The sequence below is a fragment of the Corythoichthys intestinalis genome, chromosome 20 (assembly GCF_030265065.1).
Source record: "Corythoichthys intestinalis isolate RoL2023-P3 chromosome 20, ASM3026506v1, whole genome shotgun sequence".
Taxonomy (NCBI): Eukaryota; Metazoa; Chordata; class Actinopteri; order Syngnathiformes; family Syngnathidae; genus Corythoichthys; species Corythoichthys intestinalis.
In genome coordinates this window covers 12,727,951-12,748,941 of record NC_080414.1, presented here as the reverse complement: position 1 = coordinate 12,748,941, position 20,991 = coordinate 12,727,951, and the positions used below count along the sequence as shown (strand labels likewise).

General features: G+C 39.3%; 2 protein-coding genes across 2 annotated transcripts in view; one reads left to right on the top strand and one right to left on the bottom strand.

Moving 5' to 3' along the window:
* Positions 1-20,991, top strand: part of drosha (drosha ribonuclease III) — a 502,261-nt gene that overhangs the window by 8,821 nt on the left and 472,449 nt on the right. Inside the window, exon 2 of the mRNA XM_057823946.1 lies at positions 4,646-4,841. The gene's annotated coding sequence lies outside the window, so the exon portion shown is untranslated. The remainder of the gene's footprint in view (positions 1-4,645; positions 4,842-20,991) is intronic.
* The window catches only part of LOC130908490 (cadherin-20-like), a 116,040-nt gene that overhangs the window by 18,079 nt on the left and 76,970 nt on the right, over positions 1-20,991 (bottom strand). The window contains exon 2 of the mRNA XM_057823950.1: positions 4,604-4,839. Coding sequence (XP_057679933.1) covers positions 4,604-4,813 — 210 coding nt within the window. The 5' untranslated portion in view covers positions 4,814-4,839. The remainder of the gene's footprint in view (positions 1-4,603; positions 4,840-20,991) is intronic.

The following is a 20,991-nucleotide window of genomic DNA, read 5'->3' as shown; positions in this document are numbered from 1 at the left end:
ATTAATTGCAATTCAAACCATCTATAAAATATGCCATATTTTTCTGTAAATTATTGTTGGAATGGAAAGATAAGACACAAGACGGCTATATACATTCAACATACTGTACATAAGTACCGTATTTGTTTGTTATAACAATAAATCAACAAGATGGCATTAACATTAACATTCTGTTAAAGCGATCCATGGATAGAAAGACTTGTAGTTCTTAAAGGATAAATGTTAGAACAAGTTATAGAAATTTTATATTAAAACCCCTCTTAATGTTTTCGTTTTAATAAAATTTGTAACATTTTCAATCAAAAATTAAAGTAGTAGCTCGCCATTGTTGATGTCAATAACTACACAATTCTCATGGTGCTGAACCCATAAAATCAGTCGCACCCAAGCGCCAGCAGAGGGTGACAAAACTCCCAAAAACAAGTAACAAGTGCATATGACCCTGTGCTGTCATTTTAATCTGTTTGAGCGGGGCATGTGCGTTAATTGCGTCAAATATATAAACGTGATTATTTTTAAAAAATTAATTACAGCCCGTTAACGCGATAATTTTGACAACCCTAGTTTTAATATAAAATTTCTATAACTTGTACTAACATTTATCTTTTAAGAAGTACAAATCTTTCTATCCATGGATCGCTTTAAAAGAATGTTAATAATGTTAATGGCATCTTGTTGATTTTTTGGTATAATAAACAAATACAGTACTTATGTACCGTATGTTGAATGTATATATCCATTTTGTGTCTTTCCATTCCAACAATAATTTACAGAAAAATATGGCATATTTTAAAGATGGTTTGAATTGTGATTAATTATAATTAATTAATTTTTAAGCTGTAATTAACTCGATTAAAAATTTTAATCGTTTGACAGCCCTATGTAGCCCTGACCCTCGTTCACCCAATCGGTTTGGTCTTAATAATGTCCCATCCCGTGCAAAAAGTGTACATGTAGGTTATGCTGTTATATCGTCCCTACCAATGTTGAGACTAAACCTACGCCATTGTGTTCTGCAGTTTTCTACTGAATTTCTGATTGGACACCTAACAGATCAATGTTTCAATAAATTCTGTAAATCTCGGGAATGTTTTGAGGGGTTCAGACATTGAAGTTGCCGATTCTAACTCTACCCTACTTAGCTAGCTCGTAGCAAGCTAATATTCGATGGTTCCCTGGGCAACCAAAGGTTTCATCTAGAACCGCTTGTAAATTTTCCAGTGTTATAAAGACACAGAAAAAGGTTACTGTACTTGATATTTCTATCATTTTTTTTTAACACGGCTATACCCCTTAAAGTTTCACAATGAAGAAAGAAAACAGCCTCTATAAATGTCCTGACAGCTATTGATCGTCTGTCCAAGTCCCTCGCCGTCAAAGCGCCTTTGTTAGCACAAGACCGCCGGCTCGGAATCGAGATTTCAGAACTGCTGCTAAATTAGCTGAGCTTTTTATATAGCAAAAAGTCAACTCTAACCCTGTGGTTCTTAACCTGGGTTCGGTCGAACCCCAGGGGTTCGGTGAGTAAGTCTAAGGGGTTCGGCGAAGGTAAAGAAACGCAGAGCCTTGTTTTCGTACGCTGGTTAAATCTAGGCAAAGTGGCTTTTTAGACCAGGTTTTGGACTGGTTTGCTCCCAATTTACAAGCTGAATCCATTTCTCTAAACTGTTAGTCCTCGATCTGACGGGGAGGAGGAACTGGTTTCCTCAGCGGAAGGTTGCCTCACACTTGGTATGAGGGGAAGCAACAGACCAATGGGCAGCGTGGTCTTAAATTTTGACCTATTTATAAAACATGCTGTCAAAATTTTGAACGCGAATTTGCTAAATTATTAGCTTGCTAGCTATGTATCGGTGTATCGGCTTTGAATTGAAAAAAAAAAAAAATTGCTTTATTGCCTGATTCCGAAGGGTTTGGTGAATCCACATGTGAAACTTGTGAGGTTCGGTACCTTTAGCAAGGTTAAGAACCACTGCTCTAACCAAATCATAACTTTGGGTGACCAAACGTCATCTTTTGCCCGTAAAATGTCCACTTTTCACATCCTGTCCGGGGCGTCCAGCGGGGTTTTATAAATTCATAAAAATGTACGGTTTTTATTATTTTTCACAGGACCAGTTAGCATGTGTTGAAATTGATTGACGTTTTGCACAGAATACTATGGTACTGTGCTGTCTGTGACGTGTTCGCAGAGAGCGTGCCCAGTTGTTAAGAATTTTATTACGATCAATATGTATATAATCAAACGCTCATGTACCCAAAAGAGTAAGCCGAAAATAGCTTTATTCTACTATGGATACTAATTTGCGCATGCGTGTGCTTTATCATGGCATTAACTGTCAATTCTCATTCACAAACAAACCTTTGTCCCGATAGGAGCTAATAAGGCTATCGGTATGTACACTTGGTAAACTTACTTTTAACCAATTGTTGACTTCTGGTGGAGCTTTGTACTAATGTGATTTGTAAAATCCCGTTTGGTGTCTCATCGTTGCGCTGCCGATGATGGTAAATTTTTATATCAATGTTTGATTTTGCCTCGGCTACCAATGCTCGCTAATCGGGTAGCTGTCAGTGAGCTAAGCCGCGGTACTTATTATGGGAAATATAGTTTTGAATCTGCTGCATTTGGAAACATGCTGGTTGAATTGGTTATTGTTTGCGTGCAATCTAGAACATTGAATGAGAATAACAATTGAGTGGGAATAACAATTTGTTAACGACAATTGTCGTCATAGTAATTTATAAAAATGTTGTGTTTTGGCACATAGCCTACTGTGTGTGAATTGACTGGGCTACATTTACATGGGTCTGCATCATATTATTATTTATCATTATTCCAATTTTTTTTTTGTGTGTGTGTTTTTATTGTTCGATCGTTTTTTAGGAATAATAAAGCCTATTGAGTAACCACTGAGAATTTGAATTTTGTCTCTGGTTATATGCTATATATATATATTTTTTAATGCAAAACTGAATTTTTCTATCCAGGCGGAGGTGGCACACTTTAAATATAGTAAAGTGATATACCGTAATTTTCGTACAATATGCTACTTTTTTCTTTCATTTTGAATCCTGCAGTTTATTGTCCAGTGCGGCTTATTTTTTTTATTTTTTTGGGGGGTTAATGGGTAACACTTTTTGGCAGCTTTGTAATAAGGCTGTCAAAAGACCATTATAATTATGACATGACACTATCATGGGCATTACTGAATACTTATGACAGATGTCATTAAGTGTCATCCGGCAAATTATGTCACTAACTCCATTTATGTAAATTGATTTTCATTCAAAATTGTATTTTTCTATGATTTGCAAAATAACAGTTCACAAAAAAAGAAGTAACCCCAACCTCTATCTCCTAATTTTTATTTTCCTTCATTTCCTCACATCTAAATGCGAAACCTCAATTTTAACTACCATCATTTTCGGACTATAAACCGCTACTTTTTTCCTTCTTTTTGAATACCGCGGCTTATTGTCCAGTGCGGGTTATTTGTTCATTTATTTGCGTTAGTAGGTAAAACTTTAATTGACAGTGCGTCATCAGACAGTCATAATTATGACATGACACTATCATGGGCATTACTGAATGCTTATGACCGATGTCATTAAGTGTCATCAGGCAAATTATGTCAATAACTCCATTTATGTCCAGCTTGGATCTTTTACATCCATTCAAAAGTGAGACAATTTGCTGAATAACACAAAATGACATCTGTTATAAGCATTTATTAATGCTCATGACCATGTCACGTCATAATTATGATTGTCTAATGACAGTCTTATGGCACCACTGTCAAATAAAGAGTTACCGAATACCATAGCTATCAATTAATGAAACAACTGGAACAGTAACTGAAGAAATAATTAGCACAGAACATGAATTTTGATTGTTATTTACATCGATAGCGCTGCAATGCATGCTAGGAGGCATGTTGGACGACAACAGTGTTGACAGCAGGTGGCAGCAGAGGTTGACTGTCTCCCCCAAGGGAGCAGTGATGGACAAAGGAAGCTTCTTGAAGCAATGAAGCTTTGCAGCCAATTGGTTCTCAAAGCTTCCTGGTGGTCTTATGACAGTTTTATGATGCTGCTGTCAAATAAAGTGTTAATAACTTTTGGTATAAATATCCCATAATACAGTGAGGACATGAACAAATGTCGTTTTCGTGTAAAATTTAGTGGGTTGCGGCTTATAGTCAGGTGCGCCTTAGAGTGCGAAAATTACACTATGATAATTTTTAAACATGTTGCGTTAAGCATGTATGCATGCATGGAGCAGTGATGGACAAAGGAAGCTTCTTGAAGCAATGAAGCTTTGCAGCCAATTGGTTCAAAGCTTCATGGTGGTTCATTTGGTCTAATGATAGTTGTATGATGCTGCTGTCAAATAAAGTGTTCCTGGTTAATATCTTTTAGTGTAAATATCCCACAATACAGTGAGGACAGCTGCGGCTTATAGTCCAGTGCGGCTTATCTATGAACAGATTTTAGTGTCAAATTTGGTGGGTGGCGGCTTATAGTCAGTGCGAAAATTACGGTAGGCACCTTTGAGTGAACTGTGTAAAATTCAGCTATTTAGTGTTGTGTGTTGACAAACCTTTCCGATATAAAGCGGGTCCATCCCGGTGTACTCTTCCAGGACGAAAAACTGGTTCCACACCCAGCCTCGTTTGACCCTTCGGACCCTCGGCGTGGCGTCGTTACCCAGCAGGCCTTGGGGCAAAAGGCTCATCATGTAGATTGTCACCAAAAGCCAGGCTGCTGTCCGGGGTTCCATCATCGATTCCGCGATCCGAGTCTTGGTCATTTGATGGACGGCGGTGGGGAATTAAACTGTAAGTACACATAAAATACATAAATTATACAGACTTTTAAAGTAAATTTGCAGCAACGCCATTGAAACGTAGCAATCTAGCTAATAAGTCACCTCACTCGACCCTTACATCTCATGATGTTGCGCCACCTGCACGTTTTGGATGCACGCATCTGCTAAGAGGGTAGCAAGTGGCAAAAAGGCCTCCGAGTAGGAGGAGCAGAGAAGTTTTCTTCACTGCCACTGAGACTCTGCAATGCTTTTGTGAGGAGAATAGACTGCCGGACTGCATGATGCTTTTGTGAGCGCGAGCGCTTTTGTGCACTGTCTGCAGACTCTCTCAATCTGCCAGCTCTTTCCGCCATTGTCCCCGGTCCCAGGGGGGCTTCACGGCCGACATTTGACCTCTGTGCCCTCCCATAATGAAAGGAAATTTGCCCCCGCTGGGTCACAGCCGTTTTGCTGTGTTTTCAGGCGACGCGCGCTGTTTTAAAATCGAAGGGCACTTGTTTAAGAATCGGCAGCTGCCGTGGGACTAAGCGGGGGAGACCCAAGGAGGGGCAGCCAATGAAGAGGCTTAGTAACTTTTCCCACCGCATTCCGATATGTGCCGATGAGTAGGAGTGCCAAAGTGAGATAAAAGCAAAAGGGGAAAATTATTATATATAATACCAATTCAAACTGAAACACATTATGGAATGTCTGAATAACTAAAAAATGACTTGAATAATTACTGAAATAAATAAATAAAAATGTGAATAAATCTTTACATAAATACTCTCGTAATTACACATTTAACGACACATTGAATTATGTATTTCATCATCTCACTGCTGGTCTTCCACAGATAAACACGCGACGTCAGCCCTCCCCGCAAAATGCTTTTTGTCTTGCGTTGTAAAAGCGCAGATAAAACGGGAGGCGATGCTGTGCGAGCATCTGCCGGGAGGAAATGATGGACTCGCTGCCACTCCACCTGCTGCTCCATTAAATCCAACAGCAACACACTTCATCATCAGCATGTAATGCTAGCACTCTGTATAGGCCAACTACCACATCAATATGTGCCACCACAAAGCTGTCACAACATCTAAATCTCATTTCGACGCACTTCCTGCGTGACTTAAGGAAAATAAGTTGACGTTTACGACTCTCAAAATAACATTTTTGACGTGTGTGATTGTCCGTGAAATTGGGTGACATCCTGAAACTCATGTGAGTGTGTTATACAGATGTAAAATTTGGAGAGGAGTGTTAATTTCACAGTAGTCTTGTCGGAGTTAAACGCTCACCTCCGAGGCCAAAAGAAACCTCCCATGCCGTGGAAAAGGGTCTTTCAAAATGGGAGGACCCGTGAAAAGGCGGCCCTCCCCTTCTGGTGGTTTGAAGGGTTACGGCCAATTTGTTAAGCGCAATTGATTTTACACGCCACATCTTGGCGAGAGTGACACCTTAACCATCTGGAATGACTTTACATGATTCTAAAGATTGGGAACTCATTCTTCTGCCATTGACAGCGATGGACAAAGACCATTATACAGTGATCCTTCACTGATCGCTGTTAATGAGGACCAGAACCGACTGCAAATAGTGAAAAACTGAAGTAGTGTCACCTTTTTTAAACATTTTTATGTGTATATATAATATCAATAAGTGTTTATACAGAAAGTAAAATAAGTATTTGAACACCCTGGGATTTTGCAAGTTCTCCCACTTAGAAATGGTGGATGTGTTTGAAATTTTCATGGTAGGTGTGAGAGAAAATCTAAAAAATAATCCAGAAATCACAGTGTATGATTTTTTTTTTTAACAATTTATTTGTATTACACTGCTGCAAGTAAGTATTTGAACTAGAGCTGAAACGAATGCTCGAGTAACTCGAGTTTAAAATCTGATCCGAGTAATTTTATTCACCTCGAGGAATCGCTTAATTTTGCAGGCTCTAAGCATCACGTTTTGCCCGGACTACTTTTAATGCGGGACAATGCACTGACGTCACGTGCGAAGAGGAAGAAGCGATTAAAAAAAACTTACTGCAGCCGACAGCCGCTACAAACTACGCCAACGTTGCTAAAAACTACGCCCGCATGATGCTAGTATGGTAGCAGGTAGTGTCCGATGCGTCTCATAGATATTGCATGCATTTAGGACTAGTGCGAAATGACAGATTTGGCCGCGTCTGGGCAGCGTTGGTAAACAGCCGCCATTTTTAAGCAGTAGACTTCTCATCGCTAATAAATATAACGTTACTGTCACTCGCTCACGTAACGTTAGCCAGAGTCAGTTAGTTAGTTAGTCAGAGGGCTAGGTTTCTATTGATTATGACCACTGTCGATGGGTGGCTAACGTGTCTTACATACAGGCTTTAATTAATCTGTAATAACACAGCGCTGTAGAGTGATGAGGGTCTAAAATTAAAACATAATAAAGCTAACTGTCAGTTTTAGCTCAGTAGTCAATGCTGAATAAAACACCAAGTAGCACTGGTTCCTAATGTGCAGGTATCATACATTTATTTTGAACAATGCAAGAACTCAAAATCCTATCAGTACTTAGAGTATAGACCAGGGGTGTCCAAACTTTTTGCAAAGGGGGCCAGATTAGGCGTGGTAAAAATGTGGGGGCCGACCTTGGCTGACGTCCTTTACGTAGAACAATATATTTAAGCAAAATTTAGCAAGCCATTCAGTGTGTCACATTTGCTTTATTATTTTTTTAATGAATAATTTCAACAATCTCGCAACTAGCCTTTGCGGCGTTCTCTTTCGACTCTCGGGCTCTTGCGAAGTACTACTGCTGTGAAATTAAACTAGCTTCAAGTTGCTTCAATTTCTCGCTGCTTATCTTCCCTGTAATCTTGTCGTACATGTCAGCGTGTCTTGTTTGGTAATATCGCCTCACATTGAAATCTTTAAAAACAGCGATTGTCTCTTTGCAAATGAGGCAAGACACAGTTGTTGCGTATATTAGTGAAGAAATTAGTCCAATTTCCACCTATCCTTGAAGCGTCGGCCATCACAGTCAACTTTTTTTTGTTGATTGTCGCCATTTTAGAAAATTGGAAGTAGAGGGTCACACGGAGTAATGTTGCTTAGCCCTTAAATACCTGCAACATGAAGCAATTATCAGAGAATCCCAAAATTTGAAAAATAAGGTCCTAATGAAACCTTTTTTTCAAATTTATGAAAAGAAAAGTCAAAATGAATATGTGTAATAAGCGCTCTAATATCTATAACCCATGCTAAATCATGTTTTTTTCTTATGGAACCTGCAGATGCATGTGTTGACTTGCATCCATCATTTTTTTTCCCAAAAAGAAATGTCAAAATTCTAAATTGGTCTGAAAATCATGAAATTTTAGGTGTATCAAATGTGATACATTTGGCAATAAAGGGTTAAAGTGCTGCTACCTTTTAGTGGGTAAACGAGGAGCAGCATTTCATGTGTAAGATACTTCATATGCTGGTTGCAGTACTGCTGACCAATTTATGAAGTCTGTGTGCGGGCCAGATGTTATTGATTTTATGACAGAGGCTGGGGGCCGGATGAAATTTGACCACGGGCCGCATTTGGCCCCCGGGTCGGACTTTGGACATGTCTGGTTTAGACTAACTTAAAACTTAACTAGAACTTAAAAATAGCTTGACACAAATGGAAATTAAATTGAAACACGTGGGAAAAACACGTAGCTTTCAAGTGATGTGTGTTATCAAGCGTAATTGCATTTTTAGGTAAGAAATATGTTTTTTTTTTTTTTTTTTTTAATAAGAGCTAATGTTTTTTGAGCGAAAGCAGTGAATTTTTTTTTCTAGTCACATCTGAGATGCAATTGTTTGCTGTTTTCAGCAATGTACATCGAAAATAAAGACATTGATTGACTGAAAATGGTTCAATGTTGGATTAAATGTATTTTTTTCCTCATGTATATTTATTAATTGCTCTTTACCCCCCCCCCCAAAAAAAGTTTTTACTCGATTAATCGATAGAATTTTCAGTCGATTACTCGATTACTAAAATATTCGATAGCTGCAGCCCTAATTTGAACACACCTGAGAAAATCAATGTTAATTTTTGGTACAGTAGCCTTTGATTACAATTACAGAGGTTAAACATTTCCAGTAACCTTTCACCAAGTTTGCACAGACTGCAGCAGGGATTTTACACCACTGCTCTAAAAAGATCTTCTCTAGATCAATCAGGTTTCTGGGCTGTCACTAAGAAACATTGAGTTTGAGCTTTCTCCAAGGATTTTCTGTTAGGTCTGGAGACTGGTTAGGACCCTTCAGAACCTTGGGGCACTGCCATGTTGGAAGGTCCAGTTACTGCTCTATCTGAGGGAAGGAGGTTATTCCCCAAAATCTCACAATACATGGCCCTGGTCATTCTCTCGTTAATACAGTGCAGTCGTTTAGTCCCATATGCGGAAAAACACCTCCAAAGCATGATGCTACCACCCCCATGCTTCACAGTAGGGATGGTGTTCTTGGGATGGTACTCATTCTTCTTCCTCCAAACACTATAAGGGGATTTGAGACCAAAAAGTTCCATTTTGATGTCATAAGACCACATGACTTTCTCCCATGACTCCTCTAGATCAGGGTTCACTAAATCCGGACCTCGGAGCCACTTTTCCTGTTGTGTTTTCCATGTCTCCCTCCTTCAACACACCTGAATCAAATAATCAGGATCATTATGAGGCTTCTGGAGAGGTTGCTGATGACATAATCATTTGATTCAGGTGTGTTAGGGGAGAGAGACATGGAAAACACGACAGGATATATGGCATCGAGGTCCAGATTTAGTGAACCCTGCTCTAGATCATTCAAATGTTCATCGGCAAAATTAAAACGGGCCTGGGCATATGCTGGTTGAAGCAGGGGAACCTACCGTGCCATGCATGGTTTTAAACCATGACAGCTTAGTGTATTACCAACAGTAACCTTGGAAATGGTGGTCCCAGCTCCTTTCAGGTCATTGACCACCTCCTCCTGTGTAGTTCTTGACTGATTCCTCACCAATCTTAGGATCACTGAGACCCTACGAGGTACATCTTGCATGGAGACCCAGTCCGAAGGAGATTGACAGTCATGTTTAGCGTCTTCCAATTCCTTTTCTAATAATTGCTCCACTGGTGGATCTTATATCACCGAGCAGCTTGGCAATTGCCCTGTCCAGCGTTGTAGAGGTCTACAATTCTGTCTCTGGTGTCTTTGGACAGCGCTTTGGTCTTGACCATGTTAAGAATGTGAGTCTTCCTATTTGCATTGGGTGCACAGTTGTTTATATGCAGCTAACGGCCTCAAACAGGTCAAAAGTCAGAGTCAAAAAGTCCACCTCCACTCCAATTACTCGTTGGACTTTTTAAAGTCGACTAACTGGTCTCTGAGGCTTACGATTCTAGCTAATAGACAGGTGTTCAAATACTTACTTGCAGCAATATAATACAATGATTTCTGGAGTTTTTTTCTTTAGATCTCTCACAGTGGACAAGCACCTACCGCAAAAATTTCAACCCCCCCATAATTTCTAATAATTCTAATAATAATAATAATTTCTAAATCGCAGGGTGTTTAAATACTTATTTTCCTCACTGTATAAACCATGTAAATTCATATGTTATCATTAGAACATGCTGCATGTTAGCTGCACAACAACTGCAGCCGCCCTCCTCCGGGGAGCGAGCTGTAAATTGCTCTCCGCTGGGCGGTTTGCCGATCCGCGAAGTCAATCGACAACCCAGTCGTCATGTCAAATAATCCAGGGTAGTTATGTGTGATTTTCCGCTTCAAAGACTTTGAAACATTACTCGGTTCGGGTTAGCATGTCGGCTAGCTGTCACGCCTCTTGGTTTGCTTACATTCTCCGAAGCAGGGGAAGGGAAATGACATATGTCCGATTTAGGTGTCATAAAATATCGTTCGGGAGGTGCGACAGTAAAGGTGAAGTCGACAGTTTTGACCATTATGGAGTAATTTTGCCATGTCGTCCTGAATAAGTGCATTTTTATTATTTCATATTCCATTTAGCACAAGACTGTTATTTGTCATGACCATGCCATTTATTTAGCAGTTGGGGAAAATACTTGGATAAAAAGAATATCCTGTAAAAATATTGAAGTAAAGAGACAGAAACAATGACATTTTGCAGATCTCATCGTCGCGTTTTCCTCCTTGTGAATAGTTCCCTCCGACCCAGCCCTTCTCAAGCCATTTATTTAGCTATCGGGGAAAAATACTTGGATAAAAAGAATATCCTGTAAAAATATTGGAGTAGAGAGACTGAAACAATGACATTTTGTGGCTCTCTTCGTCGCTTTTTCCTCGTTGTGAATAATTCCCCCTCAATGGGCTGCATACTAAATCAGATGAAATCGTGACTCCGCTGACGTCATCCACCTGTTGGGGACGCTAGAGCCCTATAACGGTAGGCGTGGCTAACCGGCAGATTAAAAGACTAATTTCTCGTCATCTGCGTTTTGCTAAATTGTTGTATATAGTCGAATCGTCTCAAAATAGGATTCTAATTCACATAATAATGCTATTCAAGACTTTCTTTCTCCTGTCGTATGCTCTTTAAAGTTCTGTGCTGAGTGATCATCAGACGCTAAATGTCACCCTAGCGTTAGCATAGCATTCGCATTAGCCTCAGAATGGCGAGCGTCCTCTTTCAACACTGGCCAGTCTAAAAAAGAGCTACTTGGCTTTTATGGTCAGTAAATCTAGAGGATGTTAAACACTAGGACACTTTTTTTTTACATCCAGTTCATGGCTTCTCTCGGTAGGTTTAATTGAAAAAGTACTGCTTTTCCTGATGAGTTTGTATTATCATCGCAAAGTTGTTCTTGTTGACTAGGGTGACCAAACGTCCTCTTTTGCCCGGACAAGTCCTACTGTCACGCAGTATCCTCGTTGTCCGGGCGGGTTTTATAAATTCATAAAAATGTCCTGTTTTTATGATTTTTTTTTACGGGACGAACTTGAAGAGAATTTCTCCGGCCGCTAGGGGGCAGCGCTTGCCTGCGTTAACGTTGCTCCTACTAGTAGGGGCGGGAGACGGAGTAGATCTTCTACTTCTTTTTTGTTGGCAGTTCACCCTTTGTTTCATGGGGAATTACCACCATCTACTGACGGTTTGGCGAGAGCTCAGACTACAGTAAGGAGTTCAATAAGAAGTTCCAAAAGACGTGGCTCCATACACCTTTCTGTAAGTTTCTCCTGTTAATGTCGATCACGTGTCTTCTGTTGTACATAGGGTTATATGTGTACACAGAGATGCAGTATATTGTATGAGTCTTGTAATTGTTCAGCGTTAGTTAGTGGTTGAATGCTAGTATAGCTAAATAGATGTGTTGCTTATGAGTTTTTTTTTGTTTTTTTTTACGATAAATACGTATATAATGGCAACTGTTGACTTCTGTCGGAGATTTGTACTGGTGTAATCTGTAAAATCCCGTTTGTTGTCGCATCTTTGCGCTGCCGATGGTAGTAAACTTTTATAGCAAAGTCTGATTTTGCCTCGGCTCCCGTATTCGCTAATAGGGTAGCAATCAGTGAGCTCAGCTGCGCTAGGCATTATGGGCAATGTAGTTTTGAATTTGAACTGCTGCGTTTGGAAACATGCTGGTTGAATCGCTTGTCAGTTTCAGTTATTGTTTGCGTACAATTTAAAACATTGTATGAGAATAAAAATTAAGTGGGAATAAGATTTTGTCAACGACAATTGTCGTGATCGTAATTTTAAAAAAATGTTGAGTTGGCACATAGCCAACTGTGTGTGTGTATTAACTGGACTACATTTCAATGAGTCTGCATTATATTATTTTTTTAATAATATCTATATATTTTTTAATTGTTTGATTATTTTTTTAGGAAGAATAAAGCCTGTTGAGTAAAAAAAAAAAAAAAGGGAGATATACGCATCTTTCAGTGATCTTCGAGTAAAATTCAAGTATCTCGAGGCCGGGCCGAGTGTCCTCTTTTTTGGAAATCAAAATATGGTCACCCTATTGTTGACGCTATAATATGTGCTCGTCTGTTAATTTTCATTCGAAGTTGTTGGAAACCTTTATTTTTGCACTAAAACGTTTGAATTTTCCAAACGAAAACATTTTGAGTGACTGTCGACTAAAACTAAATGAAATTTGGATGACATTTCGTTGACTAAAACAAGACGAAGACAAAAACATTTTGAAATGACTAAAATATGACTAGGACTAATATGTATTTTCGTCCAAAAGACTAATACAACTCGAACGATCCTCGCTCGCCCTCCCAGTCAAATCGGATTGGACGTCTATCGCCGTCAATGGCAGTGAAACAGGATCAGTTCAAATGGATTTGACGTCTATTTTTTATTCCCAATTTTCTCAAATCGCTCATCTAAGTTGGACATAGCTGCCGGTGCACTTCACATAATGATAAAGATCTCTCTATCGGTCAACTGCGTCCCAATACTTTTGTTTTTTTTCCATATACAGCTGTCCACACGCTTTCCCGCAGTCTTTTTCTTCTGCCCCGAGCCCCGCGGGTTCATTTAGGGCTCAGCAGAACGCCGTAAAAAGAGTCTTGTCATTTACCAGGAAATTAAATCACACAAACTGGCGGCGGTCCCGAACGGCGAGGAGATGATGTCATCAGGCATAAACATCAAGCGGCAGCGTTTGCAATCAGCGTCAGTCAAACGAAGCCACGCATCCTATCAAATTAAGTCAGACCGACTCAATGGGCGCCGTCGGTTTAAAAGGAAAAAAGGGGGCTTCAGAGAGCAACCTCGGGTCGGATTCTTCAAAAAAACAAGTCATCTTAAGAAAGTGGAACCTCGGCTCAGGTTGAGCTTTGAGGTCGGAATGCCGAAGGGAGTTTGGACGTGACAGGAATTGGCAACTCGGAAGAACGTCGGAGAATTTTCAACGTCTTGCCCTCCAAGTACGTAATGAGACTGGGTTACTTTGGGTCGTCGAATTCAGTCTTAGCGATATTAATTTAGTTATTTTTTTAAAGAAATAAATGCTAAAGAAAATGCAAAAAAAAAAAAAAATTTGTGGACTCAATTGAAATTAGTGCTGCAATGATTAATCGATTAACTCGAGTATTCGATTAGAAAAAAATATTCGAATTAAATGTTAAAGCTTCGAGTATTTGTTTAATTAAAGTGGCGTTATGGTTCATTTTGAAAGGGTTTGCATTTAGTTTTATTGATTTAGAGTGGATACACTGCCCTCTGGTCTGCCTGTTTCACATGGCTGAATCCAACTGCTCCCGGTTAAGACCAACGTAAGCTAAGTTTTTGTTTGAGCTCATGTTTTTTATGCATTCATAGTTTAGTTTATAGTCATATTTAGCCGTTTTTTGTGGGAATATGTGTCCGAACCATTTGTTAAGAAAATTGTAAAAAAGTGAGCGTTTTATAGCATTTGAGCTAGCGAAATTTTGCTATGTAAGTTAGCCAACTGTTGTTTTGTTGTACATAGATCCTCATTGTTAAATTTTTTTTTTTAATACTGTTTGAGGCTTAGCTCAGGAATTTTAATTTTTCATGTTCCTTATCTGATTACTTGATTATCTGAACTAAGTAGTTCATCGATTAATCGACTGCAAAAATAATCGATAGCTGCAGCCCTAATTGAAATTATGGGAAGAAAAAAATACATTCAAAAGAATTCATTGAAAAAATACTATAAAACAAGTTATAAATGAAATTACATTATTTTTGACGAAATGGAGACTAATATTCATCCCACGACATTAAAATTTTCAACTCAATATCCATACTCCAAAACATACTCAATTTTGGATACTACATAAATAAAATAAGTAGTAATAAAATACGTTATGTTTTAAGTTTCATGTTTCTGCGCCACTGACAATGATAGACGTCCAATTACAAGGCACTTGAAAACGAAACTTTTCAAAAATGAGTATCACGAGTAATCATTTAAGTAATCATGTTTTTCACAATTTATTTTTACATTTTTGACCTGAAAGTCACCATTTTTGACCTGGCAGCAGCATTCCGAGTCAGCTGCAGCATCCTGATTGATTTTTTGTTAAGACCTATAAATAGGCCATTGCAAATTTAATTTCAAACGGCATTCAAAATGAACCAAAAACACTACTGCCAAGAGTAGAGCAATAACAAATTTAGAATGAAAGTGACCTGTTGCAATCAAATATTGTATCCGGATACAAAGTTTCAGCATTGATACTTCAATACTTTTCAATGCTTTTGACAACACTAGTGACTAATTAAAAAAGATTAATTATACATTACTGCATTATATTGACTAATATTTTTTTTTTACTCAGATTGCAGAGCTTGAATAGCATTTAGTGAAAAAAACAACTACAAAATTTTCTCCATTTTACGAAAATGTTCTTCTTACCTTTTTACTCTCCAATTTGCGTTTCTCTCTTATCTTATCTGCCGTCCTAGCAAAGTCACCTTGAGTCCTCACTCCGTCTTTTAGTAAGTTTGCCGGTTTTGGACTGAACGCCTCCTCCGTCTGCACGTTCTCTTGTCCCCTCGTGCAACCCGCCTTATCTGGATAGCCAATCAGAGCTGAGTGCCAATTGTCCCCTTTACAATCAGCCTCCCCCTACTAACAGAGGGAGGAGTGGACTGATGGGGCTGGTAATTAACGGCAGGATGTGAACAGGAAAGAGTCAAATTTCGCCTGTTTTGACATTTCCGAACAATAAAAATACTTGAAAAGTCATTAAAAATGACTTCTATTCAGTGTTTTCCATATGTGGGAATGTCTAATGCAGCCCCACAGTGAAAGTTTGCAGGTGAGGTTAAGTTATAGGCTGCCATTGATGGTGATAGACATCCAATGACATTTTTGCAGTGCTACTTCTAGTCATGTATAGACTTATCCGATAATGACTTTTTAACAGATAACAGATATCCCGATATTGTCCAACTCCAAAAATCCAATACCGATATCAAACCGATACCGAGATATACAGTCGTGCACTTCACGTGTTATTGCAAATTGTATTGTGATGCCCCACTGCAATGTTCCTTTAAGCTGTATCCATACGCAATCGCACACTGCTTGCACATACTCAGCGCACATGAAAATCTATGCAGCAAGGGCGAAGGTTTGCATAGGGATGGTAAGGACATAACACTACCAACTTTTCAGGATGCTCAAATTATCCCCACCAACTTTTAAGCAACCTTATTTGCATTATATAATGACTTCAGTTATATAGGTCATTTAGATTGTCTTCCTATATGTTGTAAGGATAAGAATTGATCCTACTCTTATTAAATCAATTACAGTACTTTCGTTATGTTCACTTACACTGACCCTTTTCACTTGTTGAATGTGCCAGTCCATTTTTCCCCTGAAATGCACGTTTGATTGGCTGATGACTTGAACCCACACACACACCCATTCACAGCCAGATAGAAATACAACATGCCGTCTCCCCCGCCCCCTACAGAGACGAGTGATATTAGAAGTTTTTTTTCCGCTAGCAGCAGCAGCAGCAGCAGCAGCAGCCACTGTAAGTAATGTAAAAAGACGTCAATTTTGTGGAAGTGGGGAACACTCCACTAATTTTGCTACTGCTACAGTGCTTCAAGTTTATTTTACTCACTAAGATTTCTTGAAATAAAAAACAAACAGCAAGCTGAAAATAAGCTTAACAGACTTATTTTAAGCAAAAAGTATGTATATTTAATCTTAAAAGAAAAACTTGTAAGTCAGAAATGTTTTTAATTCAAGAATATTGTTCAAAACATTATTTGATTTTTTTTTTTTTTTCTGTCTTTATTTAGGTGAAAGATGACCAACTTTAAGATGTATGGGCTCAATACGAACAAATAGTAATATTTACTTAAAGTGGAAGAATCTGACGCATTAGTCTGTTAACTAGCCTTTAACGCAAAAAAAAGATGGAGAAAATTATTTGACTAGATTTAAAAAAAATATCAGATCAAGACATTATAAATCTGCACTGTGAAAGTTAGTATAGGTCAATACAGATTTATTTTGCATTAATCATTTAGCCTATCAATTAATTAGGTTCATACTGGTGAGAAATGTAGCCCTGAGCTGCATGACTTGGGTAAATTCCTTCTGTAATTTTATTCTTTTAATAAGAAATGTAACTTGCCAATCCAAGGTTTTGAATAGGCGTGTGTGGTCACAGCGTACACATCTGATGTTGCTCACAGTGGTCTGAAGTGTGCTCAGGGAGCTTGTTTGTCTGCTCAGACACATGAAAAATCAGATGGACACATTGCCCCACTGGATGCTTTAATCATGATAAATGCAACAACTTCAAGGTTTTCCAACTAAAACAAACATTCTGAGAAAAATAAGAGAACTTCAACTGAAGTTATAGAAAATAAGTGTCTGATATACATAATATCAATTGAAATGAGCCAGAATGTCCATAATTAAATAAACTGAATCATTCACAATTAAATCATGTTTGCAGTAGTTACCTTAAAGAGGCACTAGGAGGCGACCAAAGCATTATAAATACACAAACAATCATAGGTCATTCTCAAGATGCATTTTGCTGGGCTTTTGCGCTGTATTTTATAACTTTTATAGTTTTCTTAGTGACTATTTCATTCTGGTAACGCAGTAGTTATATGTAATGAGTTTTAAATTCATTATTTTTCAATAATTTATTGTTCATTTAATTTCTGAACCATGAATGCAAATGCACTTTTGCACTGTATTTTATGACTTTTCTAGTTTTCTTCGTGACTATTTCATTGTGGTAACGCAGCAGTTATATGTAATGAGTTTCAAATTCATTATTTTTCAACAATTTATTGTTCATTTAATTTCTGAATCATGTATGCAAATGGTCTCCTCACAGAAACAAATCCCAAGCAGCTTAGTTTGGAGACATCTAATGGTCAATAAGCACAATTGCTGTCCTAAGCAGTGACCAGCCTTTGTACGAAGGCAGAAAGCTTCTAATCCATCTTGAAGGCAGTTTGCAAAATGGCCTAATACCGATGATGAAAACCAGATGTCGATGTTATAAAGAAATCGATCTAAAATGCTTATATCGGCTACCCGATATTATTGTACAACACCAGTTGTGTAGCGTGTATACTCAATTATTCTTTGGTTGTGTGTTGTATACTTATTCGCCATGTTTGTTCTTTCTACTTTACTGTCAAACTGAACGGTAACTCATTGGCTGTCACACTCGTATGGTACTTTGCTGAATCTCGCTTAGTTTTGCACCATTGTGATTGGTCGTCTTGTTTTTGCTGTTGCCATGTTTGCTAGGTGTGTGGCTGGTATTAATGAAGCCTGCTGAGGGATTCATGAGCATAAAAGATGAAGCTTCCCATGTTTTTCCACCCATGGCCGGTCAGAGGAGCGGCAATTAGTTTCCCAAATTGGCAGAAAGATGCTGAAAAATGAGGCGATGGCGGTCACGGAGACGTGATCCGTGCTTCGGGGTCTCACCGAGCCGACGGCGATGCGCCGTTCCCCGGGAGAATCATATCGCAGAGGCGATGGAGCATGTTGCCAGTGAAATGAGAATATATTAGAGAGGAACAGGCGGCTGCATGCACGCCTTCTTGCTTTTCATTACACACTGGCAAGTGTTTAAATATTGGATTTACTAAAGTGATGGAAAGTTCCACTTCCTACCCGCATTCATTTGGAAACACAGTGAAAGAAGTAGAGTGAAAACTGAACTTCTGAATGTTTTTTTTTTTTTTTGGGGGGGGGGGGGGGGGGGGGGTTCTGCTTGGTTTTATTATGGTGTGAATGTTTATTCTTCAACCTCACATTTGCTTCCACAAGAACAAATTTGGTTTGGTGCACATATTTAAGCCATTAGAAAGGTTCAGACCCTTGCAGAAGACTGAGCTAATGCATTTTTACAAAATAAAATGGAATTAAAATGATTAATTTGAATTTGGGCGCGTGACCTTTGACCTCATAAACCCAAAATTGAATCACCTTTTTCAAATCACATTACAAATGTACCCTGCAAGCTTGATAATAATCCCTCCATTCTTTCTTGAGTTATCTTGAACACATATTTCTGACCTCTTTGACCTTTTACCTCAATACTCAAAAATCTTATTTTACATATTATAAATGTATTCTGCAAGCTTGATAATATGAAAATAAAAATGAAAAGATATCCTTTGTCTTGAACATAAACATACAATTTAAATTGATCTCTGTGACCTTTGACCTCATGAACCCAAAATTTCATCACCTCATTTCATATTATTGCAAGTTTCATAATAGTCCCTTTATTCATTCTTGAGTTATATCGAACACAAATAGACAAAACGACATCCAGAACACCCAGAACCGAATACATAAACTTCAGACCTATTAAAATAATAAGTAACCAGGCCTGCAAGCAGGACTGAACAGGCCCTCGCAGTTTGGCACGAACAGGACATGCAACGCGGACAGCACGCAGGTCTGCTACAGGGTAGTAGCAGATCGTCGCCCCCTCCTAACATGCTCAAAACTCTCCTCTTTTTTTAGGATGAGAAATACATTAACCCACCTAGGAGGAAAAACCCCTATTGAAGAGGGTCTTACAAATAAGGAGGCGCTACTGAGCTGTGCAGCCACGTCCTTATTCAAAACCAAAATGAATGATCCAATTGGGGCAATTCGACCATTCATTCATTTATTTTCCATGCCGCTTTTTCCTCGCGAGGGTCGCGGAGGTGCTAGGGCCTATCCCAGCTACTACGGGCAGTAGGCAAGGTACACCCTGAACTGGTTGCCAGCCAATCGCAGGGCACAAGGAGACATACAACCATTCACGCACACACTCATACCTACGGACAATTTAGAGTGTTCCATCAGTCTACCATGCATGTTTTTGGGATGTGGAAGGAAACCGGAGTTCGCGGAAAAAACCCACTCAGGCACGGGGAGAACATGCAAACTCCACCCAGGAAGGCCGGAGCCCGGGATTGAACCCTTGATCTTGGAACTGTGAGGCGGACGTGCTAACCACTCAGCCACCGTGCCAAATTTCAAATAGCTCTCATACATGCCAGATATGAAAAAGACTGAACCTTGTATAAGGGAGAAATTAGTCATTTACTGAATTTGGCGTGTTGCCAAAAAATGGCCGACTTTGGCACCCCGCCCAGACCATTTGGATAACTTAAGATCACGTATCTCTCATGAACAGTCTCGCCAATTTTGAGAAGGCTCCAATTAACTCTTTAGCCACCAAGGTCTCAAACACGCACCCTGTATATCAACAAAAATTACATTTTTTTTAACATTCGATCCAAAATACCCGATTTCCTGTTGGGTTTGGAATATAGGTTCAAATTTGGAGCAGTTTTGCACAAGGTATCGACTCCCCAAATTTCACTGCTCTACAATGGAAAAACTTGATAGCAGAGGCCTTTTTGAGAATATCAAGGATGCAACAATAAACCATTTTGTAACGTTTTTTTCGCAAGGTCGCAAAATTATCGAAATCTTGCTTGTAGGTGCAAATTTTGGTGAGTTTGTTAAGCATGTTAAGACCTCTGAATTGGTCATTTTTATTTGCCATGGAAAAAAAAAAAAAAAAAAAAACCCTTTGCATTCCAATATGGCGCTCGAAACCCCCCCCCCAAAAAACAAACAATAAATACCTGTTTAAAAAAGTAACTCCCAATTGACTCACCAAATTTTCTGTGATATTTATGTTGAGTGGCAGCCCACTAAATGTCTCCTAGTTGTAAGGACCATAAAACAAGCTTTCATTTGGGACGGGAGGATTTCCGGCGAGGTGACCCGCCATGCGCCGGCCTTTAGCGAGGTTTAAGTAGAAGGCGGACAGGACGGCGGGCGTGAAAGCACCGTGTCCGTTCGACATCTCACGTATTAGCCCCAAACCAAAGTCCGCCAGCTCGTGCGACGCCACTGTATCCAATCTATTTCTACGGCGGATCTGCGCCTTTGTGCGGCGGACCCTCAGGGACTTGTTTTGCTTGCGCACCCCTCCCCTCACCCCACTACCAAAAACAGACTTTCAAAGCTGCACCATAAGCCTTTTAGCTTCAATTTGTTCTGCCAATTATTATCCCGGCACTGCCACTGTGATGGAAGCCGCCGCGAGGGGGGCCCTCTTTTCTTCCGTGGGAGGCGGGCCTGCTCGGCCACCCGCTGACAGATTGACTTGGGTATTGAGCTTGGACAAAGA